At 42.5% G+C, this 24,797-nt stretch overlaps 1 protein-coding gene across 1 annotated transcript in view; it reads right to left on the bottom strand.

Moving 5' to 3' along the window:
• Positions 1–24,797, bottom strand: part of ARFGEF3 (ARFGEF family member 3) — a 151,729-nt gene that overhangs the window by 35,051 nt on the left and 91,881 nt on the right. Inside the window, exons 13-22 of the mRNA XM_063097320.1 lie at positions 19,366–19,532; positions 18,230–18,395; positions 14,945–15,052; positions 14,397–14,612; positions 14,135–14,245; positions 12,253–12,403; positions 10,167–10,487; positions 8,168–8,301; positions 5,623–5,768; positions 3,843–4,022 (exon numbers count right to left, since the gene is read on the bottom strand). Coding sequence (XP_062953390.1) covers positions 3,843–4,022; positions 5,623–5,768; positions 8,168–8,301; positions 10,167–10,487; positions 12,253–12,403; positions 14,135–14,245; positions 14,397–14,612; positions 14,945–15,052; positions 18,230–18,395; positions 19,366–19,532 — 1,700 coding nt within the window. The remainder of the gene's footprint in view (positions 1–3,842; positions 4,023–5,622; positions 5,769–8,167; positions 8,302–10,166; positions 10,488–12,252; positions 12,404–14,134; positions 14,246–14,396; positions 14,613–14,944; positions 15,053–18,229; positions 18,396–19,365; positions 19,533–24,797) is intronic.

The raw sequence follows: 24,797 nt of genomic DNA, 5'->3' as shown, positions 1-24,797 counted from the left end.
AACTAGACCCATACCTCTCACCATATACTAAAATCAACGCAAAATGGATTAAGGATTTAAATATACACCCTGAAACAATAAAACTTCTTAAAGAAAACATACGAGAAACACTTCAGGAAATAGGACTAGACACAGACTTCATGAATACGACCCCAAAAGCACGGGCAACCAAAGGGAAAATAAACAAATGGGATTATATCAAACTAAAAAGCTTCTGCACAGCAAAAGAAACAATTAACAGAATTAAAAGACAACTAACAGAGTGGGAGAAAATATTTGCAAAATATACATCTGACAAAGGATTAATATCCAGAATATACAAGGAACTCAAACAACTTTACAAGAAAAAAACAAGCAACCCCATTAAAAATGGGCAAAACAGCTAAGCAGGCATTTCTCTAAGGAAGATATACAAATGGCCAACAGACATATGAAAAAATGCTCAACATCACTCAGCATCCGGGAATTGCAAATCAAAACTACACTGAGATACCATCTCACCCCAGTTAGGATGGCTAAAATCCAAAAGACTCTGAACGATAAATGCTGGCGAGGTTGCGGAGAAAAAGGAACTCTCATACGTTGTTGGTGGGACTGCAAAATGGTGCAGCCTCCATGGAAAATGGTATGGAGGTTCCTCAAACAATTGCAGATAGATCTACCATATGACCCAGCTATCCCACTGCTGGGAATATACCCAGAGGAATGGAAATCATCAAGTCGAAGGTATACCTGTTCCCCAATGTTCATTGCAGCACTCTTTACCATAGCCAAGAGTTGGATCCAGCCCAAATGTCCATCATCGGATGAGTGGATACAGAAAATGTGGTACATCTACACAATGGAATACTACTCAGCTATAAAAACGAATGGAATACTGCCATTTGCAACAACATGGATGGACCTTGAGAGAATTATATTAAGTGAAACGAGTCAGGCACAGAAAGAGAAATACCACATGTTCTCACTTATTGGTGGGAGCTAAAAATTAATATATAAATTCACACATACACACACACACACACACACACACACACACAAACGGGGGGGGGGAGAAGATATAACAACCACAACTACTTGAAGTTGATACGACAAGCAAACAGAAAGGACATTATTGGGGGGGAGGGGGGAGGGAGAAGGGAGGGAGGTTTTGGTGATGGGGAGCAATAATCAGCCACAATGTGTATCGACAAAATAAAACTTAAAAAAAAATCAATCAATCAATCAATAAAATAAAATAAAATAGGTTGTTTGGGCTTAGACCATGGAATCTATCAGTTCCCATGGTATGAGGTGCTGATACCTGATCAGTTTTTATTCTTGAATGCTTTTTTTCTTAGCTTGACTTCCTAATGTTCATCCCCATGTCTGCATAGATAAATGGTCAACTGATGTGGGCAGAAATATGCTCAAACACATTGAGTCTTTAATGCTCCCCCCATCTGCCAACCAATCTGTGTGTGAGGGTTGGGAAGAATGTTCAAAGTTTAGCCAGTTTTTAAGTCTCCCTTGTTTTCCACTTACTGATAGGATCTTTATGGTCTTCCTTGCATATGTCCTTATTTCAGTCGGCAAGGCAAGTGTGAAGAGCTTATCCAGTCCTTCTATGAATGTCTGTCTTCCAGGGTCTTATGCTACATTTCTTACTGGTTCACCACTCACTGCAAGCCTTAGGCTAACAAAGCTGCAATATTCCCTTGTTCATTTCTCAACAAATTCACTATTTTTAGTTGACAAACCAACAGCCTTTTTTTCTTTCTTCTTCAGACCAAGTCTGTCCCAGACAGTAGAAAAGCTGCCAATTTCCCAGTCAGCCTCATACTGGTCAAACTACTATTCCTGCCAACAGAGCTTGGGAGTAAAGGTGACGGGTTCAGTCTCTGGCAAAAAGGTTACAGACTCCCACTATCTGTAACCAAATTTCTAGGAAGAATTATTTAAAAGAATAAATGCTACACAATTTATTGTCTTCCCTTGGTCAGTTTCCAGAGCCCTCAAATGGTTGCTTTTGACAATTTTGTAGTTTTTACTTGATTTTTGTGGAGAGGATTCACTAACTTCTTCATGCCACCATTGTCAAAATTCCTCCTGTCCTTAATCTTTCTAAATACATTTAAGCATAGTTATTTTAAAGCTGTCTCTGATAACTCTGATATCTGGGTCCCTAGATATATATGTGTGTGTCTATTTTTATTGTTTTTTTCTTTTTCTCTTCAATGATATGTTATTTCCTAATGAAACTGATTATTTTTGATAGAATGAACACATTGCCCCTGCAAATCACGAAATAATTTGAAGCTTAGGATGATGTTATCTTCTTTCAGAAAGATGTTTTGTGCTTATGGCAGACACTAGAAATCTCGGATTACCTTAATCTCATGTTAGGGACTGGGGATATTTGAAATTGGATATAATTTTCTGTTATGACTATTCTAAGGTTCACCCTCTTCCTTGGACATCCCCTTCTCTTCATGGTTCTAAATCAAAACGTCAGGAAGTTACCAGACTTGGCATATCCCAGACTTCAATTTTGCTTAGTTTATGAGTCTTTCAGCTTGCACTTCTGAAATCAGTAGATTTCATTCTGGGAAAAGCAGCCTTAAATACCAGACACACTAGGTATTTTCTTCCAGATCTTGGTCCCATAGTTCCTCACTGCCTTGTTGTATTCCAATGTCTTCAAGTGATTAAGACCAATTTTCTTCATAACTTTTGTAGTTGTTTCCTGTAAAAAAGTTGATCTGAATTACCTAGTTCACTATTATTGGTATCCTTCGACCTAATCTTCAGGTGTTAATTTATATTTTCATTTCTTTCTTTTGTTTCCTTAAACTTACAAGACATTTTAATATTTTGCATGGAAGATTCCAATATCTTAATTCTTTCTAGATCTGATTGTACCATCTGTTGTTTCAGCAGCTCTAACTCTTGCTTTGTTTTCCTGTCTGTTTTGTGATTTTAAAAAAATACTGTGAGCTCACATATCTTGAAACTTTATTTGTGGGATTCTTTTGTGGTCTGAGTTGAAATGAGTTCCTCTAGGTGGAGTTTTGTTGCTTCTGTACAGCACCTGTGTAAAGTCTGTCAGGCTACCAAGGTGGTGCCATTTCATACACTGATCCCATGAGAGGACTACCTTGCAATTTTAAATCCTGGAGTGCAATTTTTTTCTTTTAATCCCCACTAAGAGCCAATGTTAGAAACCGACTGATAGTACCCTCAGGGAGGGTGGTACATGGGTTCATTTCTAATTTAGCATTGGCCTGAGTGAACACCAGCTCTATAAGGTTTGCATTGAGATTTGTCTTCTGTTCCTTACCAAGAGTGTGATAAGCATAACTTCTGCTTCACCTGATGGCAAAATCCCTCCTGGTAAAACCAGCTTTAGGGCTCTGCTTACTTCTCTGGCTTCCCATTGTCACTTAGTTAGGGGCATCTTAGTATTATTTACTTTCTTGCCAATATTTAAAAGGAATTTTTAAACCTTTATATAACATTTCTAGTGGATTTCAGAGAAAGGGTCTAGCTTCCTAACCCACCAACATCTTAGACATGAAGGTTCCAATTAGTTTCTTTACCATTTGTCTTCTAGTAAAGAATATGATAGTGGTTAGGAGTATAAGCTAGGTCTAAAAGGAAAGTCCGGCATAGGCAGATTGCCTAGGTTCAAATCCCAGTTCTATCAATCACTAACTATGTATCTTTAGCCAAACTGTTTAACCTGTCTTTGTCATATTCCACATAGGGTTATTGGAAAGAGTATGTAAAGCTCATAGAACAGTACCTTCCGTGGTAAGAGCCAGCTATGGTGATGATAGCGCTGGTTAGCATGTCACACTGACCTGGTCTTGGACATCCTCATCGCATAACTCCAGCTGCATAATACGCTCAAGAGGTCGGAAGAGTGCTTCATTAAAGTGGAAATGAGGTGGCTCGTTCCAGTCAGTGAGAACCTCTGTCAGTATATCATGGATGAAGGAAACAGCCTTCTGAGACACGTGTCTTTCCTTATGGCAGGCAGCCTGCAAAATTCATGAGAGTGGAACACCATCAGACATCAGGCAAGTAAGAATGGGTTTCTGAAGGCTTTACTAACCCACCTTATTAAATGGAGGTGGAAACAGCAGTGCTGTTGAAGTAAAAAAATTAATAGGGGTGGCCAGTGCGCTCACTGGTTGAGTGTGGTGCGGGTGACACCAAGCCAAGGGTTACAATCCCTTTACGGGTCAAAAAAAAAAAAAAAGAAAGAGTTTCTAGTAATTTCTTTCTTTTTCTCTAGCATGACAGTTTTCTTGAATGGTGTAGAACATCCTTACTGTAAAGATACCAGAACCTGGTCTGGGAACTACTCATGGTCTTATCTTTAGCTGTGCCCCAAACATACAAAGATGAGATGAGCCATCTGTCCCTCAGTGAGGTGGGCCAATTGCAGCAATAGCTCCAGTTGGTTCATACCTCCTTGTATCCATGCCCTTCAGGGGTCCCCTCCCATACAGACCCTGGGCTTGGATGTGAGACTTGCTTTGGCCAGTAGTACAATAGCAAACATTATATAAGTAGAGAACTAAGAAGTAGTTGTGATTTGGGGTTTGCCTTCTTGCTGTTCTTTGGAGTTCTAAGAATGTCATGTGAATGGGTCAGGGCTGGTCTACTGGAGGATGAGAGACCTATTTTTTCAGCCTTCCTGGTCAAGGCCATCATGAACCAGCTGGCTCCAGTGTTTGTACCAGCTGACCACAAACGCACAAGGCAGGCCAGCTGAGATCTGCTGTGACCTGGCACAGACCAGAATTGCTCAGATGAGCCTACCTCAGATAAATAGTTGTTAAGTCACTAGATTTGGGGGTGGTTTTATTACAGTGTAATAGATAATAGATACCCTTTTCCCATGACTAAGTTTCTATTTTCTACCCCTTTTTCTTACTAGAATGTTCTCAGGTTAGTGAATTAAGTTACAAAAAATACTTTATTTTATGGTATATCTCTACCAGATAACTGCTATTAAGAATAATTATCACCGCAAAACGGGGCAATGATTTTCCCCATCGACTTAGAAGTAGTCAGTCATCACGTATTGAGATGCTTAGATGTAGAGTAGCCATAGAATTTATCACAGGAACTGCTTTCCTTTGGAGAGGAAAGGGTCTTATTATTAATTTTATTGGGAAAACCAGTACATATTGTTTACCTACTGAAAGCACTCTGCCCTGAGTATATTTTGCTATTAGAAAAGAGAGACTGGCAAGAACCAAATACTGTTATATTTGTATATAAAAATAAAGATATTAGGAACCATCTACTTGTCTTTAGCTCCAGACTCAGGTTGATACCAGATGATAAAGAATGAAAAACTGGCTGTGAGAGGTATCTGGCCAAGTCATGTATCTGTAAAGAAAGAGGGTCAGGGTGAGACCAGGGTAGCACGGCCCTTTGGGGCAATTCTTTAGATGCCACAAGGTATAATCAGAGAACAATGATGCTTGTGACCAGCTGATGGGAAAGTTCTCATTGCCCTATGGCCACAGTGCTCTCTGTCCATAACTGGAAGCCCCTTTGCTGGCTCTGCTGCAGGAGTTCCCTGAGCCAGTGGTTCCAGCCTCTTCCCACCTTCCAGGGACTCACCTCCACCAGGTGCGGAGCCACGAGGCTCCAGCAGCGCATCACGTGGAGCAGGGGCCGTGCTTTGCTCCGCACAATCCGCAGCATGGCATCCCCCAGGCGGAACAGGTGGAGGGCACTTTTTCGGTCTTGGGTGGATTTAACTTCTCCTACAGGAAGGCAAGACCATAGAAGCCAGAAAGTCCAAGCTCAGAAACAGCCTGACCTATTCAAGCACAGATGGAGGTTGAACATCTAGGTACTGTCCTCGGACCACTAGGATTATTCAGTGCGGGCTAACCAAGAAAGGAGAGAACCCTGGATTCCAGAAAGACTAGTGGTTTGCTCTGCAAGGCCAGCACCTCTCTCTTGTTCACCTCTGTATCCCCAGTACCTGGATGTGACAGGTGTGAACAATACTTGTTGATAAGAAAGAATGAAGTAGTGGTTAAGTAGGAGGGCTGGGGAGTCACTTTCTGGGCTCAAATCCTGACTCCACCATTTAGTAGTTGTGTATGTTGGGCCAAAGATTCCCTCTGTATCCCCAATTATCTCATCCATAAAACTGGGGATAGTAATCCTCCCTCTCAAAGTTGCTTTAAGGATTAAATGTGATCATATGCATAAAGTGCTTAGCATAGGGCCTGGCACATTCCAACAGACCACCATTTTTAGCTGTCATTAGTACTGTTGTTATTATCGTCCTTCACAGTTATCACCTACTTTGCCAATCCTTATTGGCACCTCCAAAGTCCTTTGCCAAGCAGGCCAGGCCCCTTTGCTACTGAATGATGTGCTGTTTAACCTGTGGTCTCACTTCAGTACAATCCCTGCCTACTCTGGTCATCTTGCTACTCCTTTGCCACTGTCACCACTTCCTTCTTGGCACCCCCTAAAGAATGCTGATCTTTATCAGGCTCTTCCAGCCACAGGGTTCCTTTCTAGTCAGTCTTGCCATATCAAATACACTTCACAATAACAGTCATAGTAATCATGAGTATTTACTGAATGTTTACTCTGCATCAGACATTGTGTTGGTTCTTTATGTCTTTAATCACTTTAATTTTTAAAGAAACCTTAGGAAGTAAATATAACTGTTGCATTTTACAAATTACAACATCGAATGCTACACAGCTGAAATGACTGGTCTCAGATGGTACAGCCGGTAAGTGGTGAAGGCAGAATTTTAACTCACATCTGATTGATTCCAAGGCCAATGCTCCCTCCTCCCAGGTTGGCTGCCTCCTCCTTTCCCTGCTCATGGTTTTTTTTTTTTTTTTTTTTGTCTTTTTGTGACTGGCCGTAGAGCGCTCAGCCAGTGAGCGCACTGGCCATCCTTATATAGGATCCGAACCTGTGGAGGGAGCACTGCTGCGCTCCCAGCGCCGCACTCTCCCGAGTGTGCCACAGGGTCGGCCCTCCCTGCTCATTGTTTTTTGAAGGCTCAGAGTATGCTGTTTTCTCCAACTCAATTATTTTAAAGGTTACCCCTGAGCTCAGAGAAGCTCTGGAAGTCTGGCTTCATACAGCCAAGGATTTAAAGTCTATTAAAAATTAGTAGGGAAAGGACTGTGGTTCTCAAATCAGAATCTACAATAAGGACCAAAAGGCCAGATATATTGCACTTAGAACTTCAGATTCCTAAGAATGTAAGGGACTTCAGAGGTTGCTCAGTCTAAACTACCACCAAGGTGTGTCCCAGCAGATGGCTCCATGCCTCTGAGATCAATTTTGTAAGTGGGATGGGATTTATGTTAACCCTTCCATTTTTCTTTCTCACCATTCCTTCTGGAATCAGTGGTTGCTTCTGCAACTGAGGCGAATGGTGTGACTTGTGATATGGAGGAGGGTCTCTTCACTTATGTGAAGCTACCTGTGCTCCCAGAAAGAACCACACAATTTCTACATTGTAGGGAAAGTGAAAGAAAATGGTCAGGGCCCTTCAGATGTTCAGAATCTTGCCAAGCATTTGATGTAAATATGCACGTGTGCCCAGGTGTTTCTTGCTTACTGTCTAATGTAATTGCCTATGTGTACGCAGGTGTCCTGGGTTATTGGACTTAAGCATAAAGGACGAGTGGCTCTAATCCACAGGGCCCTTGGGATGCTCTGGGAGGCCACTAGGGTGGCTGCTGCTAGCTACCTGAGCTTGCATCTGAACAAAGCCTATTCATTTTTTTACCCATGGCTCCCAGGATCTTTTCCTATTACCTAGCTCGTGGACCTGCAGGTGAGGGGTTTGTGTCCCAGTCTGTACAATGGGTTTGTAGGGTCTGTGAGCCCTAGCCCTAGCAATATATACATCACAAGCACAAAACTTAGCAGAACCACCTAGCTCAGCTCCAGTGGAGATACCTGCAGCAGTGGCAGCAGCAACCTCTCTATTGACAAAGAATGAGACCACCCTCCCACGTGTGCCTCAAAACTGGAAGACATCTGCACTTGAGCTCAGACAAGCATGACTGTGTGAGTGGCATGTGGACTCAAACCTTCAGGCATGCTGTTAGTATCAGAGACCCAGGCTGTTTCCTGCTGGCCTCCCAGCATAATTTCTCCAGGAAAGAATTACCTGGCATTGCCAGAGAATAGTCGACTGTATCTGTCACAGAATGGAAAAGCTGGGACTGTGATGCTTTCTTCAGCTGGTAAAGAAAGCCTCCCAAAGCCATCAGGTTCAGCTTATCTGTGGCGTCCTCAAAGAGCCTGGATGCAAACAGAAAGAGATCTGTTATTTGGAAACAACTCAGCACAGTCTTTAAGGCAGAATGATGATGGTAATTTTGTTGATGTGATTAATGGAAATGCTGTGTAAACACGGTTGACAAATGTATGGTATTACTATATCTATTACTACCGTGTACATCTGCTTTAGCCATGAGATTTCAATCTGAAGGGCACAAAGCATACAGACATATATATATATTTAAAATCTTTGTATCCCCATGGTGTAACTCAGCCAGAATTTGCATTTATAAAATGTTAGGCAAGAAATTGAAAGACAACAAAGCCTCACTCCTAGAAACTGAGAAATTGGGAATGGAACCTTCAGAATTAGCTTCAATTTCATAAGCTGTATTAAAAGAAAAACTAGTAAATTAAACCAGAGGCTTCCAGTTGCCTATAATTGAGTATAAACCTGGTTTTGGTGCTGAGGAGGATACAAAGCAGTTAAGACCGGATCCTATAAGCCCCCAAGGGTAGGGACTGGACTCACACACCCAGAACCCTGGACATGATGGGAACTCAAGTAACTACTAGAAGAATGTTCCCTAATGGACCTTGCAGGTTGTTTTGTTTTCCGCTCAGCTGGGCACAGACATTTCCAGCAGAAGGATTTAGGAAGGAGGAGGGCAGCATGATAGCAAGACTTAGGAGCCAAGGGTCCTGGCAATGAGGAATGAACGGATCTAATATCAGTTTCATGTGGCCACAATGAGGAATGCAGCACGCCAGCCTTCCACTGCTCTTGGGTCATCCCGCTGCCTGCCCTGCAGGCCTGTGGTGACACCGGGGGGCAAGCAGTGCAGGGAGTGGGGACATGTGCTGCTTGAGAGAGTCTAACAGAAATTGAATCATGAGTCCTTTTTGGAGGAGTAAGATGAAATGTGAAAGTTTTAAGATGGGTATTAGTGAATTAAACATGTGCAAATTAGTGAAACAAATACATTTTTTTTCCCTATTTTGTAATTCCAATTTTGAAACCATTTGGTTTCTGGGTCCCACTAATGGTTTCTTCTCTTTCTTCCCTAATAAGAGAATAGTGGTGAATATTACAGCCCCCACCATCTGTATACTACTTTCCAGATTCCAAAACACATGGGCAGCCAACTTGCTGGATAAGCAGGAAAAAGTGATTATTGTACTGAGTTAGAAAGTGAAGAAACTCAGTGTGGCTATCTATATAGACCTGACTATGCAGCTGGTTAGTGTCAAAGCCAGAAAAGAGCTCAGGTCTGTGGGAGCTCAGCCCAGCACATCCCCTTCCCACTTCCCCACCCCTCCTGTTGCTCCTCTCTGTATAAGCCTCACCCATGCTGGGTGGCCTGGGTACACTGACCAAATGCCAAGGAGTGAAATGAGGTGGTACTAAGAGTGACTGGTGACCAAAGGCACTTTTAACATCAGGTTTCACCAAAAAAAAAAGGGCACCAGAAAGTAGTTGGAGATCAGTTGTTGATCTCTAACCTTATTGAATGTGGTTGTTGGGCATTGATAAATATAGTCCTGGATGCAGAGTTTTGTAAACAGTAATAATCATAAAAATGGTGCACCTTTACTATTCCTGAAGCTCTGTTCTAGGAGCTCTTAAGTGTACTAATGAATGGAACCTCACAACTGCCCTGTGAGAGAGTTACTTTTAAAAATGATCCTATTTTACCAAGGAAGAAACCAGGGCCCAGGGAGGTGGAGTTGCCCGAGACCACAGAGTAAGTGCGGAGCTTTATCTCCACGTCGCCTGTCTCTCGCCCTATGGTCACATCATTAGAAAACGGCCCACTCTAAGTACGGCGTGTGGCCTCACGGCTAACACATCCAGTCGCCGTGCGGTGATTCTGACGGGCGCGCACCTGTCGGCCTGGGTGGACAGGGTGAGGACCACCTTGGCGGCGCTGCTCCCGCTCATGAGGCTGCCCCCGCGGAAGTCGGAGGCCCGGCCCCGGCTGCCCTCCCGGACCAGGTCCTGGATGGACACGGGCTGGACCACCGGGGCGGGGCTCAGGCAGCGCCCAGGCTCCGGGCTCTGCTCCTGGGGTGAGCCCTCGCGTTCGGCGTCCCCGAGGAGGCCGGAGCCTCCGGTCACCTTCTGGGGCTGGCTGATGGTCAGGGGCGGCTGCGAGGCGCCGTCGCTGAAGTGGCTGTGCTCCAGGGTGCCCACGTACTCACACACCCTGGGAAGAGTCAGACAGGTAGTGTCAGCGTCGCCGCACCCCGCCAGCCCAGCAGGCAGCGAGACGGATGTTAAGGACATGCAGCCAGCTGTCCCCCCCTCCCAGCTCTCTCCTTCCCTCCTATTAGTCAGCCCCTCCCTTCCTCCCTACACCTACATATACGTTTTGAGTTGGACCAGGCAGCCTTGAAATGGATGAAGGATCCCTCAGATTCTCACCCCAGGCTGAGAGGACGGGCAATGAAGCCCTGCGCTCCCAGGTCCCTCCTGTCCAGGTTGCTGGCTCATCTGGACTCTGGCTATTTGAGCTAGTTTTCCCAAGGGACCTCTTTCCCTCTATACAGTGCTCTGATTAGGAGTGAGGAAGCGTTTCTTCAGTGTGGGATTCCAGAACGACCCCTCACGTATGAAGACAGGCCCTTTGGCCACAATCAGGTTTTACTGAACCTTGTCCTGCCTGATCCTGATGGCTCTAAATAACTCACGCTGGGGTGGGGTATGGGGGTGGTCACCTAAACATGTGGTACAACTGCCGATTTCTAAAGTGTTTGTTCCAAACAGAGGATGGGACTAAGATGGTTCACAGGAGGTCCCTCATCCCAGACCACGTCTTGTTGCTGGTAAAGGGCATCCTGGATCATCCACTGTGATGTTCTATAATCAGGGGATTTTTTGACCCCTTACACATTGCTTGAGTACCATCTGAGCCTTTTTCTCTTATCCTTCTCATCTTGTGAAAACAATGAGGAGCAGTAGGTCACCAGCCTCCATATTAAAACTCATTTTGCTCCTGGCTGATTCCTCCTGGTGCTCTCCTGCATTCCTCCCAAGACCGGATTTTGAACCCTTGAATAATCTGCATGCTTCTCTGTTTGAAGCTTGACAAACACTGGTGGCTGTACTTGCTTTGAAGGTGTCAGACAAGACCCAGATCTGGCCGGTGCCCTGGGCCATCGTCCTCTGCTCCTGCCCACGGCTGCTCTGCCTGAACTGCGCTTGGTGTGAGGCTTCGGGCATGTGCTGCAGAGAAGGGTGAGGAGCAGCCGGGCACCAGCCCCGTGCCTGCCCCGTGAGCAGCAGCACTGCTTCCCTTGTCCTGGGTCTGTCCTAATGCAGTGCTTGGGGAGACATATGTTTTGTCTTAGTGGTAGGAGGATGTGGACTGGAGCTATGGCTTTGTTTTCATCTTACAGGCACTGGGAACTGTATAACTGATTGGAAGTTTCTTTCCACATTGATGCTACAAAGCTTACAGCCAAATTTTTGTCTTGTTTTTGGCACAGATGTACTGTCCTGTTTTTTCCTTCGTCTAGATAAACTAAAAGTAGGTATCTTATGCTTTATGTATTCATACAAGCTATCCAAAATCCTTCTGTAAATGAAGACAACAGAGATAAATACACAGCAAGCTTATATTGCTGACACATGACCAGTTTTTAGATTTGATTTTAACTTACTTGGTGTTCTACTGCCCACTATTTGAGAAATTGGTTTTTCTTCCTTGATACAGCACATCTGTCTCTCACAGACAATGTCAGTAGATAAATCACAAGTCCCTACATCCAGTTCTGTCATCTGTTCTCTAAACCATACATTCAGTTGGGTCCTTATTCCCTCTTCTTTTTATCTCTCATTTGGATTTATTCAAACTCTGAATGATCATAGTTTATTGAAGTGCTGGCAGACCCTTGCGTCTACCCCTCTCCACCACCCCCAGGCTTCCCATGGCAGGGTTGGTGCCGCTGGGGTGGGATCCCGTCATGCACCTGAACACGTGTGGCCAGCAGTCCGGGTTGTGGCTCCCCATCTCCAGGCCTACGCTGAGGATGGCCTCCATGCACAAGACGTGAGCTGTGTGCAACCACACCCCCTGCAGCTTCCCAATCTGCTCCAGTTTCTGCTCCACTTTTAGTTTCACTGTGCCAGAAAAGACATTTATTAAATAAGAGTCTGAGTGAGGGAGCCAGAAAGGGAGAGAGAAAGGATGAAAATGAAAGAATGTGCTGTCATGCCAGGGCAGAGGGAAACAACAGACTTCACTGGCAGGAAGCTCCTCTGTGGCAGGTGCCCACAGCTCATCATGCAATCTGCCCCGCCCGCAGGCCCCACACGCATTGGTGACCCCAGCTCGGAGGCTCTAGAGGTTTAGCGAATCCTGAGCTGATTGGTGCAGTTCTTCCCAGGCTCATCCATGGGCTCTGGGTCAGGCACAGCAGTGTGGATGGGCTTAATGTGCCAACTCCAGAACAGCCATACATGCTCAGAATCTTCACCCTCCCCTCAAATTGGTAATATGAAAGAATTTCTGGTGGTGCACAAGTTTTCTCTGAGTTTTTTAATGTTATGCTTTCATTATGATGATTATCTCTGAAACAACTACATATGTATATTTTGAGCACCAGGATGACAGCTTTATAACTGAAAATTACCATATCATGTCATCCCCTGAGTTTATATTTGTATTTGTGAGCTCCAAATAATACTTTTGAAAACCATAGATGACTAAGGAGAAAAAATGCAGAACGTGACTTAAAATGTCAATTATGCAAAATGCCAAGGGAAGGCCAGACAACACAGTGTCCTCCTTTCAAGTCATTGGATCTGTTGGGATAACAGAGTGATGGTCACCAACTCAGAAACAGAGCAAGCTAACTTCAAAGGAATCCGAACCATATTCCTGCTGTAAAGGGCAAAGTCATTTTTAGCAAAACATCATTCGTCTCATAAATATCATACTGATTTTATTTTTTATTTGTATGTAATTTGAATAATGGTTTTGGTTTTATGGTTTTTAAGAATTATAAATGTAAAGATTTTTATGTAGTTCATGGTTGTACAATACTTAGGTAAAATTGTGATATCTTTTTCTTAGTTAACACTGTGGATCCGCAAGACATGCTTTGCTTTCGAATGGGTCTCTAAAGATTACTCAGGTTTGAGGAACACTGACCTAAATTGTTTTTCTCAGCTAAAAATGTGCAAGTTTGTGACAAGCTACTTTACATACCTGATAGACAGTATTAACACAATTTACACCCAATGTGCATTATTCCCTCTGTTTGCCAGCCGCCTTTTACCTGCCACGGCTGTGCGGCAGATGAGGAAGGTCAACTCTTCCCTTACGTCTATCTATTCAACAGCTTCATTGACTCACTGATCACAGCATGTTAAAAATCAGCCCTTTCCTGAGCTCACAAAGCTCGGATTGTTCTGACAGGAGCAGTCTTCCTGAGCCCCCTCTCACGGATTTCCTCTGATGCTCCCTTTCAGAAAACTGGTCCATCTTCCTTGTCCCACTACAACCTGAGGGGTCTTCAAATGTGCACTTCTGGAAGTGCCAGGGCCAGTGGCCAGATGACGATGAGGGGTGAATGGCTCAGCCAGGTGGGCCTCTGGTGTCCTGTGGGCCAACTGCAACAGCCAATTGCACTTTCCTTGTCTCCAGAGGGACCTACTATAAGCATTCTGTAGGTCACTCATATAAGACAGATCCAAGCCTGTGGTGACACTGGGATCTCACAATCACTGGTGTACATATACATGTGTCACACATGGAATGGGATAAGTGTGAGCTCGTGTGTGTGGGTGTGCAGGTGTGTGCATACCACTGCCAAGGCACCAGGAGGTTTCTGGCCCTTCAGCTGTTACCTTGTGCTATGGCGTCACTGGGTTCTTGGACCTCTCTTTCCTCTTTCTCTTCTTGGACACAGGAGGCAGCTGCCATCTGGGCAAGGGCTGAGGCACAGTTAGCAGCCACCCCTTTGGAGGAAACAAACAGTTACCCCTTAGCTGAGTATATTCTCTAACATTCACCTAGCAGCAGCCTTTATAAAAGGTTTCTTTCCTACTGGGGCCATTCCTAGTGAGTTCTGCAAGGCCCGCAGGTCAGGGAACACTACTATCCCAGTACCTAGAGCACAGCTCAGCCGCGCGGCTTTCCGCAGCCCATCGAGGCTCATGCAGATGGCATCACGCTCCTTTTGGTTCTGCTCTTTGATGCCTTCAGCTCCCAGAATAAAGGCCAGCCCTTTGGAGCTCCCTGCCATTCGGCCCGTCAAGGGGGTTGATAAAGTATCGATCAAGTTCTTCCAGCAGCCAACCAGAATATAGCGAGCAAATGCCACACCTGGAACATGAAGGGGGCGGTCACTCTCCAGAGACAAAAACAAGCCGGCAACGAACAACATGGGGTTCTCTGGCCATCAAATTAGTAATACTGAGTTGCATGCAATTCTACGATGGGAAATATAATTTAATGGATTGTAGGGGATTGGTTTCACTTTGTGCTTATAAATAATGAATGTTGCATTATCAGCTGGATGATGTTAAGTAACTTTCATCAGTTACTATTTCTACCAAGAGCAAATCTTCATTCATTTATGTCATCCCATAATAAATTAATTGCTGGTAACACATGGAATGTGTACCTATTTGTAAACTCAAGACCCAAGTCATTACCTGCCACTGTGGAGTCATCGATTCTCCTGCTCTGGGTGAAAGGAGAATCTGTAGAAGCTGAGGCCATCAGCTGGCCACCAATTGCACTGCTCTCTAAGCCATCAATATCTGTCAAGGAAAAAGAGCAAGGTTATCCCTAAATAAATACTCCAGTCAAAACCAAAAAATGGCCACCACCATATTCATTTTTTCAACAAATAGCCATTGTACATTATGTACTAAGTATGTGGCAACATTTTATCAAATATGATAAATTTTGTCTTATTCAGTCCAGTTTTCTTTCATTGTCAAAGCATTCTTCTGTTGTGCTATTGTACATTTTTTATTCGAAAAAAATAAAGATAAATTCTCCTATCTCTGTTGTTAAATCTATTGATTTAGAATATTTTGATCTTTGAATACCATTTTTTATTCAAAACCATGGCATTACTGCCAGATTTTATAGGTACAGGTTACCCTAAAGTGGATTTTTCTTTCAGAGCTTCCTCATAAGAATTAAGAAGAAAATAAACCTCTTTGGTCAGATAATTGTATGCACTGTACTCTGTTTGCAAAGTACAATAATAAAACCTTACAATTTTCAGAGTGTTTTCACATAGAACTTTTTCTTTTGATCTTCTAAACAACTCAAATGGGCAGGCAGGATTGGTATTATTTTTCCTATTTCACAGAGGAGGAAACAAATATTGAAAGTACATAAATTGCCCAAGGCCATGAGGAAGGAAGGAATTAGACTTAGTATGTATGTCTTCTGACTCCCATCCAGGCCTCTCTATAAGATACCATACTCCAGCTCAATACAGGATCCTAAATTACCTTGTTTAAATTTTTGTTAAAACAAGCTCTCATCTACAGAATAAGCTAAACAAACCACTCCTTAGCATTCCGGCAAGAAGGGACTGGCCTGGCGTTGAGAAGGCTGGGCTTTAGTCTTGGCTCAGAATTAAGTAGCCTAGTAGCCCTGGGCCAGGTACTCCAGTTTTTGGGCCCCCATATCCTCGGTATAAAGAAAAGTAACCAAAGAAGTGACCTTGGAGTTGAAACGTATGTACTTGGATGCAGCTTATATAGTTGAATGCAACACAGAGAGGAGATGGGAAAAGAGGGTGGTATAAATGTATTCTCTGAGTTTAGAACATCATTCCAACAGGACAAAACTTTTTTTATATGGTATTTGAAAAGTATTATACTATATCTTTGATTCTTACAGAAATTACATGAAGCCTGGAGACTTCTGGGAAACATATCAGAACACAAAACAGGGGAGAAATATATATGGCTGTTAAAGTGGGAACTGCCCAGCTTCTTTGAAATTAATTTGACTTATGTTCAAATGGTCTAATAACAGTCACCAGAAATTGTCATTTATCAAAGTTATGTTTCCTATATGCTAGGTAAAGGACTGATGAATTAAAATACTATAATGCAAAGTTTGTTTAAGCACTCGTATTTCACAATTCTATAGAACACTTTGATGACATCAGGAACGGCCACAGTGAGTAGTACGGTGTTGATAATCAGACTGCTGCTATTGTTTCTTCTTGTACGAAATGAAAAGATCAGACAGAAGTTTCAAAACTCTAGGTTAACTGCTGCTCAAATTCACTTGTTACTTTACACCTGAAATTTGCCACAAAGAATCATAGAACCTTATTCTGTCAAATTCTTATGAAAAGCTTATCTTTTTCTATTATTAATCTAATTAAAGTTAAATAACTTTCCTTTGACATAGCAACTGAGCTTACAGTTCCATTATAAAACAGATGGCTGATTAACAGTGATGACTGATGAATTTGGCAAGTGTGAATAGTGTGTTATTCATTTTACATCTACTGAATGACTCCTTTTATTTAGGTCTGGGTAAGAGATTCCTAGAGATTACTGTTGGCAAAAACTATGGTACTTGGAAGTTAAAGCTGGCATGTTTAGGATCCTCCTCCAAATTCCAAGGCACATATAAGCTCTGGGCTGTACTTTCCATCCTACTGAAATGAGTTTGTGAAGACTGATGGAAACCAAGCATTGCTTATACGTAAACAAAATAAATGTCGCACACATATACGAACAATTATTTTTCAAATGAATGTAAATGCTGTCATGATTAACAAAATAAAAATTGGTCACCTGTCCAGTGATCCTGATCACCAAGGCTTGGGACCCAACCTTGCTTCCCCCTGTTCTAGAAGCATGACTCCAAATGCCAATGACTAGGAGGACTCTGCCACCCCTGAACAGACATTACTGTGTCTTGACTCCCTGCCTGATTCCTAAATATGCCTCGCCCCAAATTCCTCACTGTTGGGTTCTCCCTGCCAGTATCCACTCTGCTGCCTTAGTGAGAGCCCCCAGTACCAACCCCAGGCCACATGACACATCTCCCAGCTGGACTGTTCTGCCCAGTCCAGCCCTGTTCCTGCCTGGTGCAGAGCCCTGCTGAGCTGCGGGTGGATACAGGGCACTGCAGAGAGGGCAGGAGGGTGTCTGGAGTGGGCCATGCTCTACATATCCTGTCAGCTGGAGCCATGAGAGGATAACTCAGAGCAAATCCAGGACAAGCCTGGAGATCTAACTTATTAAGGCTACCGATGACCAGACCAAAATTATGAGCACTCCCTGATCTTCAACTGATGTCGGAGCGAAGCCATGAAAAGGCATAAAAAATTGCTTTGGCAAAAAGAAAAAAATTGTTCCATGACAATACTGCAGATTTGCTCTCTATACTCTCATGTGATATTTCTAATAGTTAAATAGGATATTAAAAACTCTGGACACTTCAGACAAAGATGCTGAGCAGGCAGGTATTTGGCATTATTTTTAATTCTGGTACAGCTGGGAAGGAAAGAAGACCTCTGTTATGAACAGGAAATAGGCATGAAGCCAAGTTGAAAACCAACCATTTTACATCACAGGTAAAATCCCAGGAGCACTGAAAGACTTGGGCTCCTATTGACACGTGAGAGCTTCCAGGAATAATTCTGGACTTTGTGCCCAGAAAGTACTACATTTCCATAGAAGTGGCCTACGGCCCTACACCAACAGACAGAGGAGGTTAGTCCTCCTCTCATGGGGCACCGTGAGCCCTGGAGACCTCGACATAGAAAGAGGGTGGAAAGCTCCCGAGAAGTGAATTCACAACCTGTCCCTGAAACTGTCATCAACTACCAAGGAAGCTTTGTGAGTGTTTCAAAGTCTGCTTGAAACACTGTTGCTTCTCTGAAAGAGGCTTCGAGGTGTGAGCCTTCCCACCCTACTGAGTGTCACAAAGCCTTGGAATGAGCCACTGACCCGTCAGCATGGTGATGAGGGGAAGGCTGTTATCTTCTGGGCTGCCCCAGTAGCCAGCTTCTCCCAGCATGTTTCTGTCGAGCACCTGATGGTAGAGCTCCTCAATCCAGGCTTGGGAGAAGACCATCAGCACCCCGCTGGTCTGGACCTGCTTCATGAACTCTTTCTACAGAGAGAGATCTCATTAGAAGGTGACCAAATATAGTCCCTTGTAAATGAAAAGGCTCCTAAGCTCCTCTTCACGTCACACATCCTCTAACTGAAACAGGCTGACGTACTGGGGGCAGGGAGTGGTGACAAGGGAGGAGAAGCTGAGATGGAGAAATCCCAATCCTTGTGAAGTTCGTTTCATTGATGACATCTTTGGACAGATACCCTGTAGAAGGATTAGGGATACTGCATGTTGCATTTTTTCTCTTGGATGTGTGGGAGGGTTAGAAACTGCTCAGATATCTTTAACAGAGCTGCTCCTTCTCACTGTCCCGACAGCAGCAGAGATGGAATGTGCTCCCAGAAGGCACAACGCACTTCAACAGATACGTGACTTACACTCAGGGGTGATCAGTCACCCTGGGGAATTCACAATTTTTTAAGCAAACAAATGATTGCTGATTCCCTTCCTGCAGATCCATGGGTTTAGGCTTACAAATTGATATCAGGGTACACCAGGGAGTGGTTTGCTCAGTCATGGGAGCCAACCACAGGTTTATCAACACCATTCTCATTCTACACCTTACAGCAGGTGTTTTATTATCAACAACCGGTAAGCTTAGTTCTGGCTCATGAGTAGGTGTGGGTACATTTTGGAATACAAGGAAGAGCTTTTGTAACAGTACACCTTCATTTTTAGCAAGTTCCCTGCACATCTTCTGATCTCACTTAACTTCATGATGATGTATTTTTGAGCATCTTTGATGCACATACATGTTTAATAATGCCACCAGAGGAAAATACTGGGCGGGCAGGCAGCCATGTCTAGGCATTCAGCGTTCTTCTCTGTCTGGAGCCGGTGGGTAGCTCTGTGGCTCACAGCGCCGTGCGAACTATACATCTGCGCCCGCACCTGGCTGTCCCTTTCCACCCTCCAAAGCCCCACAGGCTTTCGCGTTCCAGAGCAGTGTGGAACAGACACTCACCAACATGCTTGGTGCCAGGGTAGGCCGCTTCCTGTAGTAGTCACCATGGGAGAGCTTCAGGTTGAGGAGCAGGGCACAGTGGGCAGCCGTGTACAGGCTGTCTGCATTCATCAGCATCTGGAAGCTGAGACTGCTGTTCCCATCAAACCCAGGGGAGTGCATCATGCCTAGGGGAGAGAAGCAAGAGACCTGTGGGGCTGCAAACAATGCACTTGGCAAGACTGGCTTCTGGAGAGCCACGAACCGATCCTAGTGCTAGAACCTGCATCCTGCAGAACATTTCTGCACAGCCACGACAGCCAGCCAGACACGCCACAGCACGGTGGGAAGAGCACACCCTCTGGACTGGATCTGCCTGGGCCTGACTGATCAGTTGCTTAGCAGCCGCACTTGGATAAGATCATTTAAACCCTTCAAGTCCTACCTTCTTTTCCTACAAATAGGGAGGATAATTGACAACATCTATTCTTTGCTCCAACTCTCCAATAGCTTCCCATCACAATGCAATAAAACCCTGACTTCATCCTCCGCTCTCCTCACCCCCCTGCAGCTACCCTGATCTGCCTGTGATTCCTTGACCACACTGAGCCTGGAACCACTTCAGGGTGCTTGTTTTTGCCACTCCCCAGAATGGTCTCCCCGAGATCTCTGCATCACTTGCTCCCTCGATTCTTTAGGTCTCTGTTCAAGTGTCAGCTTTTCGGAGACCTTCTCTTTCAATTCCATCAAAAATAGCATCCATTGCTCCCCACAATACTCTGCTTCCTTATTCTGCATTTAAAAAAATTACCTCAAGGGCATTTATTCTACCCCGTATTATACTGATATACCAGGGGTCTTTGAAAAGTTCATGGAATGATTCATATTGGCTTTTAACTCTATTTTTCTATGAACTTTTTGAAGTTCCCTCAGTTATCTGTTTATTGTCTGCCATCACCACTATAAGATCAATGAGATCTTATACTTTGTTGGTCCTGTTCACTACAGAATCCCCAGTGCCTAGAACAGTGCCTGGCACATAGCAGACCCTTGAACATTATTTGCTGAATGAATGAATAAGAATGAATGAACGAACAAACTTGCTATGAGAACTAGATGTACCTATTGTTACGCATGTAAGATGCTTAGGGCAGTTACTCATAAATACAAACTTTTCAAACAATAAGAATGTTTCCCAGAAAGCTAAGCATAGAATTACCATGTGACCCAGCAAATTGAACTCCTATTTATATACCCAAAAGAACTGAAAGCAAGGATTTGAACAGATTCTTGTACATCAATGTTTACTGCAGCATTACTCACAATAGCCAAAAGGTGGAAACAACTAATGTGTCCAGCAAGAGATGAATGGATAAACAAAATGTAGTATACACATAAAATGGATTATTCTTCAGCCATAAGAAGGAATGGAGTTCTGATACATGCCACAACATGGATGTACCTTGAAAACATTATGTTAAGTGAAATAAACCAGGCACAAAAGAACAAATATGTATGATACACTTACATGATGCACCTAGAATAAATTCATAGAGACAGAAAGTAGATTAGAGGTTGCCAGGGACTGGGGAGAGAGCAGTTTCTATTTACGATAATAAAAAAGTTCCTGAAATAGTTGTGATGGTCGCACAATATTATGAATGTAATTAGTACCACTGAATTGTACACTTAAAACATGGTTAAAATAGCAAATTTTATGTTGCATATATTTTACCATTATTAAAACAAATAATAATATATCAAAAACCATTGAATTGTGTACTTTATTTTTTTTTATTTTTATTTTTTATTTTTTATTTTTAAAAAAAAAATATTTCTAATTTATTTTTTGTTGTTGTTGTTGGTTTTTCGTGACAGGCACTCAGCCAGTGAGTGCACCGGTCATTCCTATATAGGATCCGAACCCGCGGCGGGAGCGTCGCGGCGCTCCCAGCGCCGCACTCTACCGAGTGCGCCACAGGCTCGGCCCGAATTGTGTACTTTAAATGGGTAAACTGTGTGCTATGTGAATTATCTCTCAATAAAACTGTTTAAAAAAAAAATGAGAAAACAGGTTCAAAAACATAATAGCTATTGACTTTCTCCCTACTATCTTTTCTTCAAAATTACATAAAATATTATTTTGTACTCAACAGAGTTTATGTTTTGAAGGGCCCCTTGGGCTCTATATAAATTAACTGAAAAAATAAACAAGCAAACAACTATATGTCATGCTCTAAAGATAGGCTCATTTAGGGAGTGCCGGTGCCTTGTTCAAACTTTCAGAGAGAGCTCAGGGTGACAGAAATTACCCAAGTCAGCTTCTCCTCATCTGGCGCTATGTTAGTCCTGCTGCTCCATCTGTTCCTGAAAACACCCTACAGCTGCGTTTGGGGATGTGAATGAAATAGTCAGTCTTACATATGTGCATGGAAATTACACATGTCCATACATTCTTCTGATCCTTTCATCAAAAATATGCCTCTTCTGTGAAGTGTAAGAGTGTTCCAGAATTAACAGCCAAATGTGAGAAATACAAATTTGTAATTGGAATCTTTACTCATATTCCTGTGAATTTTTTAATGGACCAGAAAAAGCTTGCAAAGTTGAAAAAATTCAAGACTTTTGCTCTATTTGAGAACAGTATAAACATTTAATGGTGGGAGTAAGTGTGTATATATATATATATATAAATATATATATATACACTTACTTAGACCAATAAAACCACCTTAGACAACCAAAGATTAGGCATTTCCTCTGCCTTGCTTTACAGAGTTCTGTAAGAACTTTACAGCTGCCTTCAGAGATTCTTCTTTCTTTTTTTTATTTTTTACTGAGGGCACTCTGTGATCACGGGCTAAAGTGCATTTTTAAAAGGAAGGTCAGGGTGAGCACGGGATTTGAAGATTACATCCTTGGTCAGGACATGGGCAGTGTATCTCAGCCCTGATGGTCCGTGGGAATGGAACCCCCAGTATTCTTAAGGTCCTGGCAGGGTTGGTTCCAGTTTTCTGGAGGAGCTATGGGTCACAAGATCAGTCTCCTTCCATGGTAAAACAGAGAGCAGCATTCAGGACTGTGTGTTTAACTACCTTGGATCATAGATGAAAGATACATTTGAGTTTATGAACAAAGAAAAAAAAGAGAATCTGTAAGTGGCTTTGATCTTAGATATCAGTAATCATTTCTTTAGAAATTTTGAAACCAACTACTATTTACCTTGGAATATGTTTTGGAAAACTGAGCACACGCTCAGATGCTGAAAGTGAAAAAGGCAGCTAATATGACAGCTGACATGAGACCCAAATCATTAGCAGAGATATGACAAAACCCTGGAAAGCACTGCTAGTCAATATACCTAACTTTGAAATAACGTGTTAAACTTGTTAGGAACCATCTGTTGGCACTAGCCTATATCTGTATGCAGATTAATTTCTTAAATTACAAAGAACTGGCAAATTTGAGAATAAAAAACATGAGGTACATTCTATTAACTTAAGGAAAACAACCATTTTCTTGCTATACCAGATATAATTCACCAATGATATTAATAACAGAAATAAGATAGATTATTGAATGCTTTTATGGTCTACAACCAATCTCTTCTCACACATTATTTCATTTGATCCCACCCAGACTTTACCAGTAAAGAAATTGCCTCAGAGATGTTAAGTAATTTGCCCCAAGTTGTGCAGCTAGAAATTGGCAAAAGTCTGTTGGGCCTAAACTCCAGGCTTTTTGACCTTGGCCATGCTGTACTTGCTTCTAACACTGTGAAAAGATTCCACTATATCATGTCCCTTTCTAATAGTTATTCCATTTTCCATCCACCCTTCCAATTGGTCTCACTGAAGTGTTACCCAGTTTGGAGTGACAAACTATAGGAACTATGACCTTGAACATATTCCGGCTATTTGTGTTTCTTAGTTTTCAGTAACTAAAGTTCATTCTCTCCATAATTAAGATGTGCTTTACTGTCAGGAACAGGTGGATGGATCACCCGCTTGACTGGTTACCAGTGAAAGATTGGATACAAGATTAGCACCAATGGCCTCTAAAAGTCTCTTCTATGTCTAAGATAATTTGATATATCTTTTATTTTAGTAAACATTAAATACTTGATTTACAACATTTGACAGTACTGCAGAGTATAAAAAATAAAAACAGTAGTTCCTGCTTTTCCTAAGGCCCAACACCCCTCTTAGCAAGACTTGCTTCCTTGTGTGTATGAAAACAGAATCACAAATTGAGATCACACTACACATATTAGATTATAACTTGATGTTTTCTAACAATATATGTTAGACATCTCTTGATATTGGCATTTATAGATCTGCCTCATTCTTTTTTAATGAATGTGCATATAGCACTGCATGGCTGTATCGAGATTTATTTACCTAATGCTCTACTGGTGGACACTTATGTTGTTTCAATTATGAAAAAAGCTGAACTAATGATAAATGTGAGCACTTCTGCAAGTTTATTTGTGAAGTAAATTCCTAAAAGCAGAATAAATACATATATAGTCACGCACCACTTAATGACATTTTGGTCAATAATGGAATGCACATAAAACTGTGGTTCATTACAGAAACTGGTATAGTACACACCAAATTGGTATGGAAAATATTTTTTTATTTTCCTAGACAGCTGTAATTAAGCATTTCCCAGCACACCACTGATGATAAGGCTGTGATACAGAAGATTTAGCACAGGTAAATATTTAGTAATTGAAAGCTACTATTTTTTGCTCTTGTGAAGTTAGTATTTGCCCTCATCCAATATCTCTCCAAACAACCTAGACTAATGTGCATTTATGTCTTAGTTTTTAGCAAAAAAGTTTAAAAAGTAAAAAAAAAATAAAAATAGACAAAAGCTTATAGAATAAGGATATGAAAACATGTTTTTGTACAGCTGTACAATGTGATCGTGTTTTAAGGGGAGTTATTAAAAAAGAATCAAAAAGTTAAAATTAAGTTTATAAAGTAAAAACATTATAGTAAGCTGCGGTTAGTTTATTATTAAAGAAAAAATTTTTAAATAAATTTAGTGTGGCCTAAGTGCACAGCGTTTATAAAATCTATAGCAGTGCACAGTAATGTCCTGGGCTTTTACACTCACTCCCACTGACTCACTGACTCACCCAGAGCAACTTCCAGCTGCAAGCTCCATTCATGGGAAGTGCCCTATACAGGTGTACCATTTAAATCTTTTGTACTGTATTTTTACTGCACCTTTTCTATGTTTGGATATGTTTGGGTACATAAATACTGACCACTGTGTCTCAATTGCTTATAGTATTCAGTACAGTAACATGCTGTACAGGTGTGTAGCCTAGGAGCAACAGACTATACCACACAGCCTAGGTGTGTAATAGGCTATATACCATCTAGATTTGTGTAAGTACACTCTGTGATGTTTGCACAATGACAAAGGTGTCTAATGACGCA

This window comes from Cynocephalus volans, chromosome 5, assembly GCF_027409185.1.
Source record: "Cynocephalus volans isolate mCynVol1 chromosome 5, mCynVol1.pri, whole genome shotgun sequence".
In the NCBI taxonomy this organism is placed as follows: domain Eukaryota; kingdom Metazoa; phylum Chordata; class Mammalia; order Dermoptera; family Cynocephalidae; genus Cynocephalus; species Cynocephalus volans.
Note: the sequence above shows the minus strand (reverse complement) of the source record. Positions and strands in the feature narration are given on the sequence as shown.